Source organism: Netta rufina, assembly GCF_964035555.1.
Source record: "Netta rufina genome assembly, chromosome: 17".
Lineage (NCBI taxonomy): Eukaryota > Metazoa > Chordata > Aves > Anseriformes > Anatidae > Netta > Netta rufina.
This window is the reverse complement of record NC_140141.1, coordinates 5,648,907-5,663,999: the sequence shown is the minus strand read 5'-3', so window position 1 is coordinate 5,663,999 and position 15,093 is coordinate 5,648,907. Positions and strand designations below refer to the sequence as shown.

At 40.8% G+C, this 15,093-nt stretch overlaps 1 protein-coding gene across 3 annotated transcripts in view; it reads right to left on the bottom strand.

The window, feature by feature from the left end:
• Window positions 1-15,077, bottom strand: part of HIRA (histone cell cycle regulator) — a 34,123-nt gene extending 19,046 nt beyond the window's left edge. For all 3 annotated transcript variants that reach the window (XR_014618947.1, XM_084297601.1, XM_084297602.1), the window contains exons 1-9: window positions 14,835-15,077; window positions 7,244-7,306; window positions 6,488-6,598; window positions 5,612-5,702; window positions 5,057-5,151; window positions 4,234-4,329; window positions 2,873-3,033; window positions 1,797-1,964; window positions 1,171-1,284 (exon numbers count right to left, since the gene is read on the bottom strand). Coding sequence is in view for 2 of the 3 variants with exons in the window: in XM_084297601.1 (XP_084153727.1) it covers window positions 1,171-1,284; window positions 1,797-1,964; window positions 2,873-3,033; window positions 4,234-4,329; window positions 5,057-5,151; window positions 5,612-5,702; window positions 6,488-6,598; window positions 7,244-7,306; window positions 14,835-14,871 (936 nt within the window). In the remaining variant the exon portion in view is untranslated. The remainder of the gene's footprint in view (window positions 1-1,170; window positions 1,285-1,796; window positions 1,965-2,872; window positions 3,034-4,233; window positions 4,330-5,056; window positions 5,152-5,611; window positions 5,703-6,487; window positions 6,599-7,243; window positions 7,307-14,834) is intronic.
• Window positions 15,078-15,093: the final 16 nt, after the last annotated feature.

Sequence of the window (15,093 nt, the reverse complement as noted above, 5' to 3'; positions counted from 1 at the left end):
GTAACGTGTTCTAAATCAGGTGCAATACTGTCAATCCAGTGGACTTGATAACTATAGTACGTAGTACGACCAAAACGAACTACAAGTCAACGTGATTTAAGATGTTTCAAGCTCATTAGTAGTATGCCATCATCAGCAGTTATTTCTTTTAGCTATTTCATTTTTTCGTAGGTCTGCATTGTGTACATACCTAGAGCTCTTCAGGGTAATGACTGCCTATAACTTTGCATGTCCAAAATACCTATTGTAACCTCGACAGGCACCCTACATGAAATCATAGTATAAATATAAAGTAAAATATACTGAGTGACACTTTGATTTGGGTATGCACCAGTAGCATTGCCAAAAACAGATATAGTGTTATGCATTTAACTATTGATGGATAAATATCACACTGGAATCTATAAATAGTAGACTGCAGTTAGCAATTGGTGTGTTCTGGCACACGTTCTCATCACAAAGCCTTATAACCAGTTAAACTTATTCCCTGTCCTTTGCAGTTGCCAAACAACCCATCTTGCATTGATAAACATGAGACTAGCTACCCTTCTCTCAGCCAGAATAACAATTTTAGTTTACATTTTTAAAGTAAAACCCAAACTAGATATTGAAAACTTGAAAGTGTTTTTAAAAAAAACTCATTCGCTTTCACATTAATTTCCATAGCAAAGGCAGAAGCCAGGGATTGAAGCCAGAACAAAGCACAATGACGAGCCATATATACGCTCAGAAACATCTGTGCCATGCCTGCTATATTCTCTTTGTACCCATAAAAGCAAGACTAACAAAACTAGACCCTATGACCGATCAATGGGTAGGTGGGCTAAATATGGAATAATAGTAGAATCTTTCTTACAAGAAGAACATGGAGATGGAGAACAAGTAAAAGACATAGGAAGGAAATATGGTTGGATTATGTTTATTAGCTGTGATAACACATAACCCTTAACCCCTTAACCACAGCAACATACCTGCTCTTAGCTTTAGAATAAGACGTTCATTTCAGGAATTAATACTATCCACTCCCTTTCCCCTATTTAAATCTCTAACAACAGAAAGAATAAAAAAGTAAACATGAATCTAAACATAAGACCTAATTCTGTACACATGATCTTTGTGCTAAACCCTCAAGTTACCCAAATGATCACATTAGTAAAAGCTGACACTTACCCAGACAGAAAGAGATCGATCCTTACTACCAACAGCACAACAGCAGTAGGGACAACTTGACTTGGTGGAGCTCCCATTCTTTTGTTTCTTCTTGAAGATTTTTGGATTGAATTTCTGAACAAGTGAGATGCCACATCTTATTAGAGTAATCAAATTTCAGTAGATCAGCTTTAAAAGCAAGCTTTCCATTTAAGAGTGAAAAAGATAAACATTTCATGGAAACAAGGTCCCTAACCTGACTCTATAAAAGCACTGACAAAAGCCCCATATGCTTTCTTAATCGAGATTTTGAATACCTTAACAGGAATGCCAAAGAACATCAATTTCACCAGTGATCAGGAACCCACTATAAATCTAAGTCACTGAACAGCTCACGATGTTGGTGTCTGGCATTTCTAACGTGCTCCTGTGTTCCCCTCATCTTGTTCATCTACATGCAGTTCTCATATCATAAGAGCAGGCTGATTGTTTCCAGCACTAAAGTTGACATTTATTACACACCACCATGTGTTTGCTCTACTAACCTTGACACCTATCTCCATCTGTTGTCCCACTTATGCATACAACTATCAGAAGAAACATCTTAGAAGTTTTACTTTAGGGAAAAATTATTATAATTCACCCACCACTACTGTAACTGCCTTCCGGTGCCCTACAAAATCCATGTTGGTTTTCCATCCATCTCTCTCGATGATCTGAGCAGTAGGTCCAGAATTATTCATGGCATGAGCAGAAACAAGATAGTGACCATCAGGTGACCAGCTAAGACGCAACACATGTGTTGTCCCTCCACACTGATGAAATAAATCAAAAAAACATACTAGAACTTAAAGCATGTCTGGCAAAAAAAATACAACATTTTTAATGCAAACTGTTTTTATTTTAGATTTAGGAAATATATGATTACTAAGTCTTCTGTGACTATAAAAGAATGACAGTACATTTCTCAGCACATCAAACATGTTTACACAGGAGATATAATGTAACTTATGAAGCCCTAACAAAAGGAGGAAAAGGAATCCAGAGAACTATTTTTAGAAGAAACGAAATGCAAGTCTTTTTGCATACAGCACGCTCAGTATTTATCACAGTTCTAGTTAGTGACATGGCTGCAGCATACCAACTGCTAACAAAGAGACTTCAGGTTTCAAATCAGATCACACATATTCAGGCATTTACAGTCTATTATTATTAATAGTAATTAATTGCACTAACCACGATACCTTAAGATCACTGCAAAACACTCCACTCACTAAGCACCAGCTTCTGTCCTCATAAATTTGACCTCCTGATTAAAGTCATCACATAAGTCAGCACTAGAGTGCCAGATCCCTATCCTAAGTATTTGCCTTTTTCTGGTAGTGGCCAACAGACAACGCATAGAAAAGAATGCAAGAACGAAAAGAATGCAGTGTGCCAATACTTCCTCAGAATGACTTCTACATTTCCAGGAATTTACTTGTTTTCACAACCCACGTATACCTTTGGCATCTACAACATTCAGTAGCAACTAGAGTCTCGATTTAATCATATGTTGTATGAGAAAGTAGCTCCCCTCCCACCCTTCTTTTGAATCTACTGTCAAATAGTTTGATTTGACTTGGCACTGTTAAACTAACTAATGCTTCTCCAGAATTGGAATTACTCTTACAATTTTCATTCACTTTGTAGGAATTTACTTTGGTAAAACATTCTCAAGTACCTCATCAAAGGGTTTTGTGATGCTAGTTTCCAGTTGCCAGTCCATCGTCCGCCACACCTTCAAACTTCGATCGTCAGCCTGAGAGGCAATATATTTTCCAACTGGATCCCAGGTCAGCCCTTTCACCAAGCCAGAATGCCCCTTTAAAGTGGCAAGAATTTCTGTACACACAGACAAAAAAAAAAAAAAGAAAAAGAAAAAAAGAAAAGAGAGTAGTGTGTGGTTACTATTATGTCTTTCAGGGCAGACTGTTAAAGAGATTTATGAGATCTTGTTTAAACAGCATATTGAATATAACCTCTTTTAATGTACAAATGACAACATAGCAACAAAACTGGAACATATACTTAAGCTTAAATAGTATAAAAAAACAGGTAAAGAACACTGTTGACAGAGTAAGGGGTCCAAAACTCTTTATAAAAATACATCAAAACAGGAAGAGAATACTAGCAGAGCTCAGGCAGTTTAGAATAGCATGTTCAAGCAACGGAAAGCAGCAGTTTAGCTGGAACTTCAGTTAAATATTCATCCTTTCCTCTGTACCTAAAGACTATCACAACATATTCAACTTTTTCAAAGATGTGACTGAAGAGACACACAAGCCTGGCAGACCTGGTAACCTATTTTCAGCCATTCTCTTGCTTATCAGTCTGTTAGAGAATAGGCTGCGAGCACTACACTGGCTACACAGTTAGCTTGAAAGTATAAAAACCTCCAGCATCAGTACTGGGAGCAACCCTAAAATAAACTGCAGTGTCTGAGCAACACCCAATAGGAGCTTTAGTTTACATCAAGTTATGTGATAAGCAGCAGCCAAATAAAGGCACAAGTTCCTTAACTGCTGTGGACCTTTGCAGGTCAGCTGGAGGCCTTGGGACTTAGTGAATTGCCAGCACTGCAGCAATGGAAGAAGCAAAACGGCCATCAAATGTAATACTGTAAAATGTAAATGCAAGAATGTAAGTAGCTTTTGTTACTGTGACAGGGTGCTAAGGCTGCCCTAGCCCTTCCCCCTCATTACATAAGGCCACGCTGGTTACTTAATATCAAGCTGAAGTTGTATATATTTGGGATACTGAAGAGATGGTAAAGAAGAAAATGCATGTAATAATGACCTTCATGTAAGATCAGGAGCATAATCTGAGTGTAACAACTGTTGCCTACAGCAGCATGGAATCCAATGCACACCAACAACCAAATTTGGAACAGGGACTGACTCACCATATTGCAAGCGTATCATCTCATAAGACAGGCAACCCACTGTCACACAGACATATTCAGTGCATGACATACACCCATGGAGGGGATAATTTGTTCCAAAGCATTATATACTCGAACATCTGTAATGTAAGATTTCTCACCTGGAAATTTCACAGCATTCCAGATGACAACAGTGTTATCCACACTACACGATGCCAACCAGGCATCGTGTGGAGACCATGCTACATCCATGACATCTGTTTGGAAAGAATATAAAACATCATCAGCAATCAGAAAATACAAATTTTTTTTTTTAAATAACTTGTGAGGCAACACCTTTTCCATCACTGAGAAATGACTATTTCTGAGTACCAGTAGAGTGGAAGCTAAGAAAGAACGTAGCAAAATGGAATTGAGGCACTCCAATTTATAATGTTTAATGACACACACATCCAAGACAGAATGCAGTATTTAGTGATTATAGGAAGTACTAAAGCCTGTAAAAAGTACTTCACCTTGCTTTTACGAAAAAGTAACAGATACTGTAATGTAGTCACTTTATTCCAACATACCTGGACTGACCAAAGTGATTTTTAATCTTGATTTCATTCATAGTTCACATCAGCAAACAGAAAATGCATTTGAAATTACCTGGCTTATTCATCTTTTGCATTGCACTTTAGTAATTTTTTCTAAATGAATCCTAATATTCTGTTTTACAGAACTTGATCTTTGCCTATCAAGAGATTATAGTGAAATATAAATGTCTGAGTTAATAGTTATTCTATTACACAGTTTGCCAGGAGTTACTTGCCAAATTGACATTTTGACTAAAAATCACATTTTTGTTAGATTTTTACTGTTGCCACTAAAATCATTAACTTGCCACTAAATTTATGTTTTGAGCATAAAAATGCAATAGTAAAATAGTTTTTCAAAATGTGTACATTTCAAATTACGTTCATTCTGCACCTGTCAACTTACCCCCTGAATGGCTTCTGAGAATTGATACACACCTCCACTGCTCAACATTAGTAAGTTTGCTACTAGAACCAAACACAGTGCTCGGTCCAATATATCTAATTAAAATAGAAACAATGGTTAGCAACAGAACCACATCATACTTTTCACAGTTTCTTTCTAAAGAATATCAGCTGTATGGTACAATTCTATTTTATATTCAGTTATTCCTGAAAAAAAAAATATATTTTTATAGAAAGTAATTCCAGTTATTAAAGAAAATAGCTTCAGTAAAATTTATAATACCCACCAATAGCAAAAAATGCTAGTATTTAAGCTAACTCTTCAAATTTTATCACGAAGTTTTCTTCAATGCCAGAAGAAAATGTCTTAACCACTAGACAGGAATGTGACTGCCCAGGTAGACACACTCTCCATCCCAAGAAACAGGATAATAGACTAAATCTCCAGTATCAGTGATGTGATACCACAGGTTTCAGCTCCATACGCACTAACAGACTAGACAGTGTGACTTATTTGAAATAAAATACAAAATTGAGAAGGAGGGAACATGCTTACGCGGCTCGTTTCCACACCATAATCAATTTGTCATCTCCCCCTGAAGCCAAGTAAACTCCATTGTTTGACCATCGCACACAGTTCACACAAGCTGAAATGTAGAAAAGAGTTTGTAAGAAGAAAAATGAGAACAGATTTTTCTAGACTGGGGTACAGAATTTATAATAAGCAAAGCTAGACAGGAGATGTTTAGGATTCAGGTGTGCTTTTTCCTCTCAAAGCAGTTACTCTGTCTGCTTTAGATAAATAAATTGGTACTTATCTGTCAGTAACAGTTGAAGAACTTAGTTTTAAAAACTATTCATTATTTTAAAAAGCTTCACCAAAAGCAGTTCAAAAGGAGAAGTATTAATATTAATCTAGGAAAAGAAACTGCTTGTAGTAAATTAAGTGGGATTAAGAAGGAAAGAAAGAAAACAAGCATCTTGAAGAAAATAAAGGGACAGCTTGTTCAGGTAACCATTTCTTTTACATATAATATGCAAAAAATCCAGAATAATTTAGAAGTTATGAAGTATTTGATATACTTCATATATTGTTTCCTTTACATTTATTCCTTCTCTTGATCTTTCCTTCAGAGCTTACCAGTTTCTCAGAATGTGCATTATCAATTACTTTGTGGTCACTGCTGGAATAAGTTTACAGGGAGATTTCCAACAGTATCTGTATTTTTCTGTGTATTTTTCCACATCTTAAGATTTTCTACCTCAACATCTAAAAACATGTACACAAAATATGAGACCCCTCTGCTGTGTTTTACTGATTCTTTACCACTGGACAGGGCATGCTTTTTGTAATTATAAACAAATGTATTGCTTTAGCAAACTACCACCAGTCAGTAAAAAAAAAAAAACAAAAAAACAACAGATCTGTTACCTAAATGATTGTCCATCTGACAAAGCATCTTGGGAATATTTTCATTCTTTTCATCTTCCTCTTTCAGGACAGGAGCCATATTCCAGATCACAACTTTCCCAGAATCCTGGCCTACAGGTGAACAAAAAGACCCTCCTTTTAAACACACGCAAAAGGCAAAAGAGCTTTTCAACTTAATATCTGTTCCAGAACAGAGAGTCAGATTTTGTCACTACTGCAATGGGAACTTTAACGATGCCAACTGTAAGAATGAACTATTTATAGTTAAATTGCATTTAACAGGAGAGAAGATGCATTCAAAATCTAAATTGCAATTATGGTAGCCAACAAAATCATTATTTGGATTGCAATACTGAATAATTTTGCATACATTTCTTGAGCTATTCCATTTGTATAATTGGATTTTCTTGACCCAATAGCTCTATTATTTAGCAGTTCAAAAAGCCAAACTTCACATTCAGCTCCTTTTCAAATAAAAAAAGAAATTTGGCCATTATGAGCACAACTCAATTATTGCAGCCATTATCTCAACAGATGTCCAAGAGGATGAGCAGATCAAAAAATGTAACCCTTCCTTCTATAGTAAGAAACAGTACTTTTAAATACATATTAATGACTTACATAATCAACTGTGTTTCAGATATCTAAGTGATATGTTTTTAAAAGGGACAGAATGATTAAAGTGTTGTGAAGGTAAAGATCATTGCAGCCCAAAATTCTGGCTTCTATCAGTATGTATATATATATGTAATATACCTTGTCCTCCTGTTGCAAACTTGGTCCCATCTGGGTGAATGTCCACTGAAAATATTGGCTTTCCTGAAATTTGAGAACAAGAAGGAACATACTGAATTGTTTTACAGCCAAAAGAATGTAGTAATGCCAACAGAACCACAAGTCTTCTGCTTAGTGAATAACCTTCTTCTTCCAAAAGCTATAGTCGTAAGAAATACAGCTGATTAAGAGTTGAAAGCAACCTGAAGACAAGAGCGACAGCCTATTAAAAGTGTATATGGAAGTTACCAAGCCCTAACAAACCAGCGATAACCAAGTAGACTTAATCCAGAATGATATGTCAGATGCCTCAAAGCAAAATAATACCACAATACATGCGCCAACAAAGTTAAATTGTATTCGAGTAAGGAATTTCTTCCAGGTTTCTACAGTTCATTATCTGACGACCTGAAGAAAGTTTTGTTTTGGTTTCTGGTTATTTTTTTTTCCCCCAAATCCTCTCCAATCACAGACCACATGTGTTTGTCACATAATTATCCATCTCAAATTAAAATTCTGTTGTTACGAAACATGTCTATGCAAAGCCTAACTTTTAACTTTATAGTTTCCATATAGAAAAAGGAAGACTAACTCCAATATTACTCTTCAAACCTCCAGTTCTCTAGATGTGACTTCTTTCAGAAGAAAACCAATAGTTCTATAAAAACTTAAGCCCTAAGAAATAGCCAACAGAGCTGGGGAACAGCTTTGGAAACCAGACAACCCTTGCTCTCAGCTTATTCTGCTCTGACCACCGGATCCTATACCCTCTCCTGCGTGCTCACTGTTCTTTCAACATTTGCAGAAAGAAAAGGGAGAAGGCAGAAGTAAACTTACTGTCTTTCAATGATATCAAAAAAGCTAATACCAAGGATTACTTGAGGGAACACATGATTTCCACATTCAAATAACTTCTGGCACCAGTCTGACCATTTACAAACCAGAATGCTTCTGTAAGCAAGACCACACACACGTCAGTATAAGAGAAGACAATTTGTCCTAACAGCCAAAAGAACAAGCACCCACACACCAACACTACTTTGGTGTAATTTTCCCATGGATGTAAATTCTTGGATTGTATCTTCATATGTTTGGACATAAATGATAACACTGTAGAATTTATCCAGATCACCCAACCAGTGGTTTGATGCTACGACTGTATCATTTGTATTCCTTGACATTAATCTGCTAACAAAACCCTTGTCCCAATACCCAGTATTTCTTACTTCTTTCAAGAGATACGTATTCTGCTTCGTGTATTTTCTCTATGTTGACTTGTTTTAAGATTTATTTAATTTGGACTTGTATTGCAACACTGACATGTGATTCCCCTTAAAATTTTTACAGGCAGCCAAGCAAAGACCTTAACTAGAGTAAGATGGCACTCAACTTGCATTCCTTCCAAGTCCTTTAAACCACATAAAACACAAACTGAGATTTAGCTGTGTTTTTTCTTCAGACTGTTGAGTTTGAATCTATCTTTTATTCTGCTGACTTGAATGTAACATACATGGCTAAGCTGGACACTTTGAGAAGCACAGGCAGGAAGCAAATGTTTTGCCCTACCCAAGATGTAGAAGGTCACTTAAATTAAACCAGTGCATCATTTAAACTAGTTTAACACACTGACATGGAAACGGGTCATTCTGTAGACCTTACAGGTGGAAGAGGTTAGCTTTTTAATCTGTCAACAATCTTAAGCAAGAAGTTACTCCACTCTCTGGTCTACCATCAGACATGAGAGTACAGCGCTCCCTCCAGCGAGCCCTTTATCAAAAGCAGGTAAGGTCTTTAGCCAGGTACTGACCTGACTCATTTTGCCTACAGATCATTCACAGAAACAGGAAACCGTTCCCCAGCAGGTCAGTGTGAACAACCACCTCCAGTACAGGGACATTGATAAGCAGAACTATGACTTCCAGAGGCAACACAGCAGCTACGAACGAGGCTTCAGAGTTTAGGCAGTTCGTAGTTAAACAATAGTGCATTTAAAATTGGTTTAACAGATGCAGCTGTCTCATACACGAAGACTTGTTCTAGTAAATATAATTATATATTGACAGATATAACATCTTGCTTGCCTCTCTACCCTTTCTTCCCTGATCTGCTCTGATTCTACCACTCTCCCCTTCCCAAAAGCCTGCATTAAACAGCAGCAGTGACCAAAGCATGCACTGTTACATGTCTGACAGACACACCAGCTTCTCATTAATCATGCAAAACAGATATGCTACACATTCTAAATAACTGAAATAAGTCATTGCACCTGTTGCTTCGCAGAAATTACTGACATAACGTAGCTTTATTTTGCCTTTACTGGGTCTTAAACCTAGCATGTATCTCTGATTTCTGCCTTATCTCAGGAGCACAAGCCTTGAGAAGCAGTAACGTCAGCCGTCCTCTTTGTTCTAGGGAAAGCTTCTGCACAGATCCACAAATGGGGCTGACGATATTTAGCAAATTGCTTTACTTACAGAGTCAGAGGTAACTTGGATACAGATTCACCATAAAAGCCTAAAATTAGCCACATCAGGGAAAATATCCTTCTGGACCAGCACTCTGTGTTCAGAAACCAGCACTAGATACTCCCCAGGGATCTGTACAACTGCAAGAACACGGTGCTTCTTCCCCAGGGGAATCTTCAAGCTCCAGAAATTTGCAACTTTCACTTCTTGAACCAGAGGCAGGATGTCTGCATTCAGTGCCTTTTGTTCTATAAATTCACCAGGCCATTTCTCAGGTCCATAATTACCATCATCAACAGCCCCCGACACAGAGACCCACAGCTCAACCACAGGCTCTGAAGAACCACCTGCCTCACGAATCCTGTACCTACTCCCGTTAGTTCAACACCCCTTAATTCTTGTACAGAAAAAAAGTAAGCCAAAAATCACTTGCCATTCACCCCGCTTCTGCCACTCACAACTACACACACATTCACTGTATCTCCAGCTCAGTCCTCCTGCTCCTGGCCTGAAGAGCCCAGGCATACCCGGCCATTCCCTGCACAAAAGCTGTTTCACACTGCTGGTCGTTCTGGTCAACCTCTACAAGACTCCTTCAGTTCTCCTACATAATTTTTCTCACTAGAGACATTAGCTTACTAACTGCAGTTCCAGGTTTCTCAAGAGTTCCTACAAATAAGATGCTTTCATTCTCCATATACAGGAAATCTGTCCAACTACACACAGCCTTGGCCTGTCACGCCCTCTCCTTAACAGACATTTTGCATTAGTCAAAATACAAACACCAACTGCAAAAGACCATGTCACATACTGGCACAGCAGAATACATTGTCTGGATATGGACAAAATATTATTTAGAGCCCGATCTGGATTTTATTTCAAACTGCTTTGGATTCAAGATGAGGGGTAACGTAACTAAACAAGCACTGCTCAACTGTTTGGAGCCCACAGCTTTTGGCCCACACCACTTTCATGTGTGCTCATCCAGTTCAGCTGTAACTTTCAAAAAGTGGATGAAGGCATAAGCTTAAGCTGTGACGAGCAACCCGGAGAGGAAAGCAACCACTGGTGAACCAGCTCAGGCCCATGGGGCACCAGGACTTCACTCCCAGCTCTGCTGGGTGAGCACGAGCAGCCACCTCTGGATGTCCGCAGGGAACAGAAGCTCCTGGATGCAGAAGCCTGAGCTTCTACCACCTGCGTGAGAAGGATCATTCTCATCCATTTGTCAGGCAGCAGCACCACGTGTTTCAGCACCAGAAAGTGAGGAGACTCACAGTACTATAAGCCAAGCTGGACAGCACCTAACTTGGACCCCGTGGCTAACCCCCAGGCAGAAGCTGTAGCTTTACTACAGAAAGCAGCACATCGCTGCCACAAACAAATCCGTTTCCTATTTAGCTCAAAGACCACATGAATTTTCACATCACTTTTGGTACGGACATACTCACGAGTTCAGAACTAGGTAAACACACGTGGAGTTCTCAGTGGCAATTCAAAGTTTCCACGTTACTGGCAAAGGGCACTGAGCTGAAACGCACTGGCCTGGGAAGGAAAATCCTCCAGCAACCTGTCCCAGAGCTGCATGTGCTCACAGCTTCTTGGCTGTCAAGAAGCATGGGGCTTGTCTTGATTAAATTAGATTATGTGGTCTTGAAAAAGAGAATTGCTAGTAAGGCTACACTTACGAATTTATATCAATTCTTTTAATATCTAAAAGGAATTCTGTAATGTTTTTAAATCAATGTTTGTTCAATACCTTAATGCCTTTCTATATCCCTTAAATACAGATGTTAAGTTCAACAACAATTAGGCTGTCAGCACAAGTAAGCCAAGGCTTTTGTTTTCAGTTTTATCAATCAAGAGATTTAAAATGATTTTAAGAAGAAAGAGGAAAGATTACGTGATTACAAGACAGAAATTCAACAAGATGCAGTCGTTATCTGGGAGCCTTTTCCTCCCTTTCACAGCTATCAAGGCAATGCCATTTACAGTGGTGGATAATGGTCACAAGTTAAAGCTATAAGACTTGTTCCATGCTACTTGTGGTTTATAAATTGATCACAGATACGGAGTTTTTCCTTATTTCCTTCATTTTCTCAGAGTAACGAAGAAGGAGCCATTATTTAATAGCAACCGCTTCCTTTCCCGGGTCCATGTCCTTATCTGATTACGCTGTTAGATCCTGCTGAAATGAACCACAAGGCACCAGGTCCCTCTTCAAAACTGACTGAATGCTGTCCCATGCTTGTAATAGAAGAAGTTTTGAATTTCACACCAGTAATTAAGCATCAAAACAAAATATAAGTGATGGTTAAATAGTAACATTAAGTTTTAAGTGTATTTTAAGATGTTTTCCCCCCCCTTCTTGTCATAGTTTCTAAAACATTTAGTTGATGTTATTGAAGTTCCCAACATCACATTGCATGAGGAAGCAAACCAGGTCCATTAAAACCAGAACACCTTCTGACAGCCCAGATGTCCTGTTGGATTCTTTGCTTTAAGAACCCAAACACATATGATATACTTGTTTGGTTTTTAACTCCAGGCTGTGATCAATAAAATAAAATGACTACTTCATATGAATTTTTACCATGACATGAATGAGCTTCTATTTATTTTGCTTCCAGCCCGTCTCAGATACAACATCCACCATGACTCACATATCAATTTAAATATTTACATTCCACCATTACAGCTTGAAGAGATAATAAACTCTATGCCTGTATTTAAACAAAAGCAGGCTCCAATTTCTGCAAGTTGTTACACACCAACAACACCTTAGGGTTTGCGAGAGTTTCCTGGAACTGCATGGGACTTCCTTTCCAGTAGGGCTAAGCATTTGTCATCATCAAAGACCAGGGCCCTCAAAAACCTGTGTGCCAAATCTGTACATCCAACTGTTGGATGTGCGATGCAATAGCGGTACTGAATGGAAGGAGAACCAAGCCACACAACTTGCACCTTACAGTTGTGCCCCCTTCCCCCCCCCCCATTAGACTGCACTTATCAATATTCTTTCCTGCTCCAAGTCAAAGAAACACTGAGGAGATGAACACAACGATTAGAATTTCATGCAATAAGCTCACATTAATAGTGTGAAAAGCTTACAGAAAATCCATTTGAAGAAGAACTATTTCCAATAAGTACTCACACAAAGCAACATTAAGAACTCCAAGACAAAAGCCAGTAGAGCTGAAATGTGCTAAAGTGCTTTTCTAGTAAATGCAGTGTCTCAGCTGAGAAGCATGAGAATCCCAGGTGCATTGAACTTACTTGCTACAACACCGACTTCTGTTGTCGACTATCTCACAGAGACTGTATGCCTGTGAGCATCATCAGACTGGTTCTTGCCAGTTCAGTAACGTACAAATGCCAAAACTGAATTGGGGGAAGAAGAGGTAGGAATGGCAGCAATGAACCCACGCACGGAGAAGCCACTCGTGATCTGGACGCTTGCTCCTGTACCAACACCAGTGAAGCAACCTCTTCTGACAGCGGGGAAAACAAAAAGAGTAAGGGCTACCAACAAGGAGTCTGCAGCATAAGTATGGACCCTGTCTCTAGGGAAGTATCAGAGCAAATATGTAGGCCCATGAAAAGCGATGGGTACAGCTTCTGTGCAGCCAGCCCTGCAGGACCTGGAACCTGGGTATGTTAAAATCGGCTGACTAAGCTCACCCTTTTTATTCTGCACTCCTTGCCCCACGTGTAAGAAGGCATGAATATTATGTAGTCCTGTGTTAGCAGACCTTAAAGCATTTTAGAAATGAAGCCACTGATGAATGTCTGTCATAGTTTCATCACCTACAAAACAAAGCAACTTGCCCAAACTCATCCCAGCAGGACAGTGGCAGAAACACAAGATCTGGGACTACCACAGCCCTGTCTACAGCATTATCCATTAAAAGAAAGTATCATGAGCCTTTATAAATGGAACTTAACTGCAAATTGCTTGGCAGAAGATGCTTTTCTACAATTCACAAGCTGATGAACAGAATACTGAAAACTGCTATACGCCTCAGATACATACCTACTAAAAGGTACACACATTAAAGAAGTAAGGAGAGAAGTTATAGGTCTACTAAGCTGTGATCTGCAAAGACTTAGGCCAAAGGTTTTATCCAGATGCTCATAACCAGGCTCCAGAGAGACAGAGGACAGCCTGCAGACAAGCAGCCAAAGATCAAGATGCAAGTGTTGCATTCATTTAGATTAACCAAGTAAAAATGTAAGGAACACTTCAGAGAAAGCACTTCCACTTTTTTCCAGTCCACCACTGCTTTCCATTAAAAGGCTAGGTTCGTTATGGCCCATGGAGAGTAGTTCAAGTAAAGATGCATGGAAATTTCAACTTTAGGCTGAAGTTCTTAAACCTGCAGCACGATCACGAAGACAATACAGCATACAGGGCCAGCTGTAAAGTTGCATCTGTGGTTTTTAACTCAAAGCACATTTCTGCAGCTTGAATAAGCTGGCCTCCCGCTCAGCCTTATGCTAGATATGAATCGGCCACCTGAGCCGTGCCACTGACATTTGCCGTGATATAAAAACAGGCAGCCGAGCTGGAGCTGTGCGCGTGAACCCGAGGATAAAACTTGCATGAAGAGAAGCGAGCCCCTCACACGGGATTTCATCTCCCTGCTAACCCAGGACCTGCTCGGGAATCCCTCCGCAAGCAGTGCGAGCCGTAACGCAGCCTGCCTCGCACCGGGCACCCCACGGAGGGGGACACAGCCCTGCCAGCACCAGCACCTCACCCCCAGCCTCCCGCCTCACCGAGCCCCCGGGACTCCCCGAGGGCTGCAGCCGGGCCCCCCCCGCGCTCCGGAGGCTCTCAGGGACCGCAGCTCAGCCCCCTGGGGGGAGCCCCGTCCCGCACGGCGGCGGCAGGAGCCCTTCGGCCATCTTCGAGGCTTTCGCTTTTGGCTGCCCGGCTCCTCGGCACCACGGGGCGGCCCCGTCCCGCCGCAGCAGCCGCTCGCTGCCCCCACAGGCCCCACACACCCCCCAAATCCCCCCCCCACCGCCCTGCAGCGGCCTCCCGGGGCTCCCCCCCCCCCCCCCTCAGCACCTGCCCCTCGCCACCTGCCCCCGCCGCCCCTCACCATTGTGGTTGACCCAGGTCGGCTTCAGGAGCTTCATTGTCTCCCTCCCGGGGCCCCCCGCCGGCCTCCGCCCCCGGGACCCCAGGGCGGCTCCTCCCGGGCTGCCTCGGCCGAACGAGCGGCGGAGCGGCGCGGTGCGGAGCTCCCAGCGGCCGGCCGCTCACCGCCGCGGCCCCGCGCCGCTCTGCCCGCTCTGCCCGGCCCCGCCGCCGCCGCCGGCCGGCGCCGCCTCAGCGCCGCTCCATGCCCCGGCGCCGCC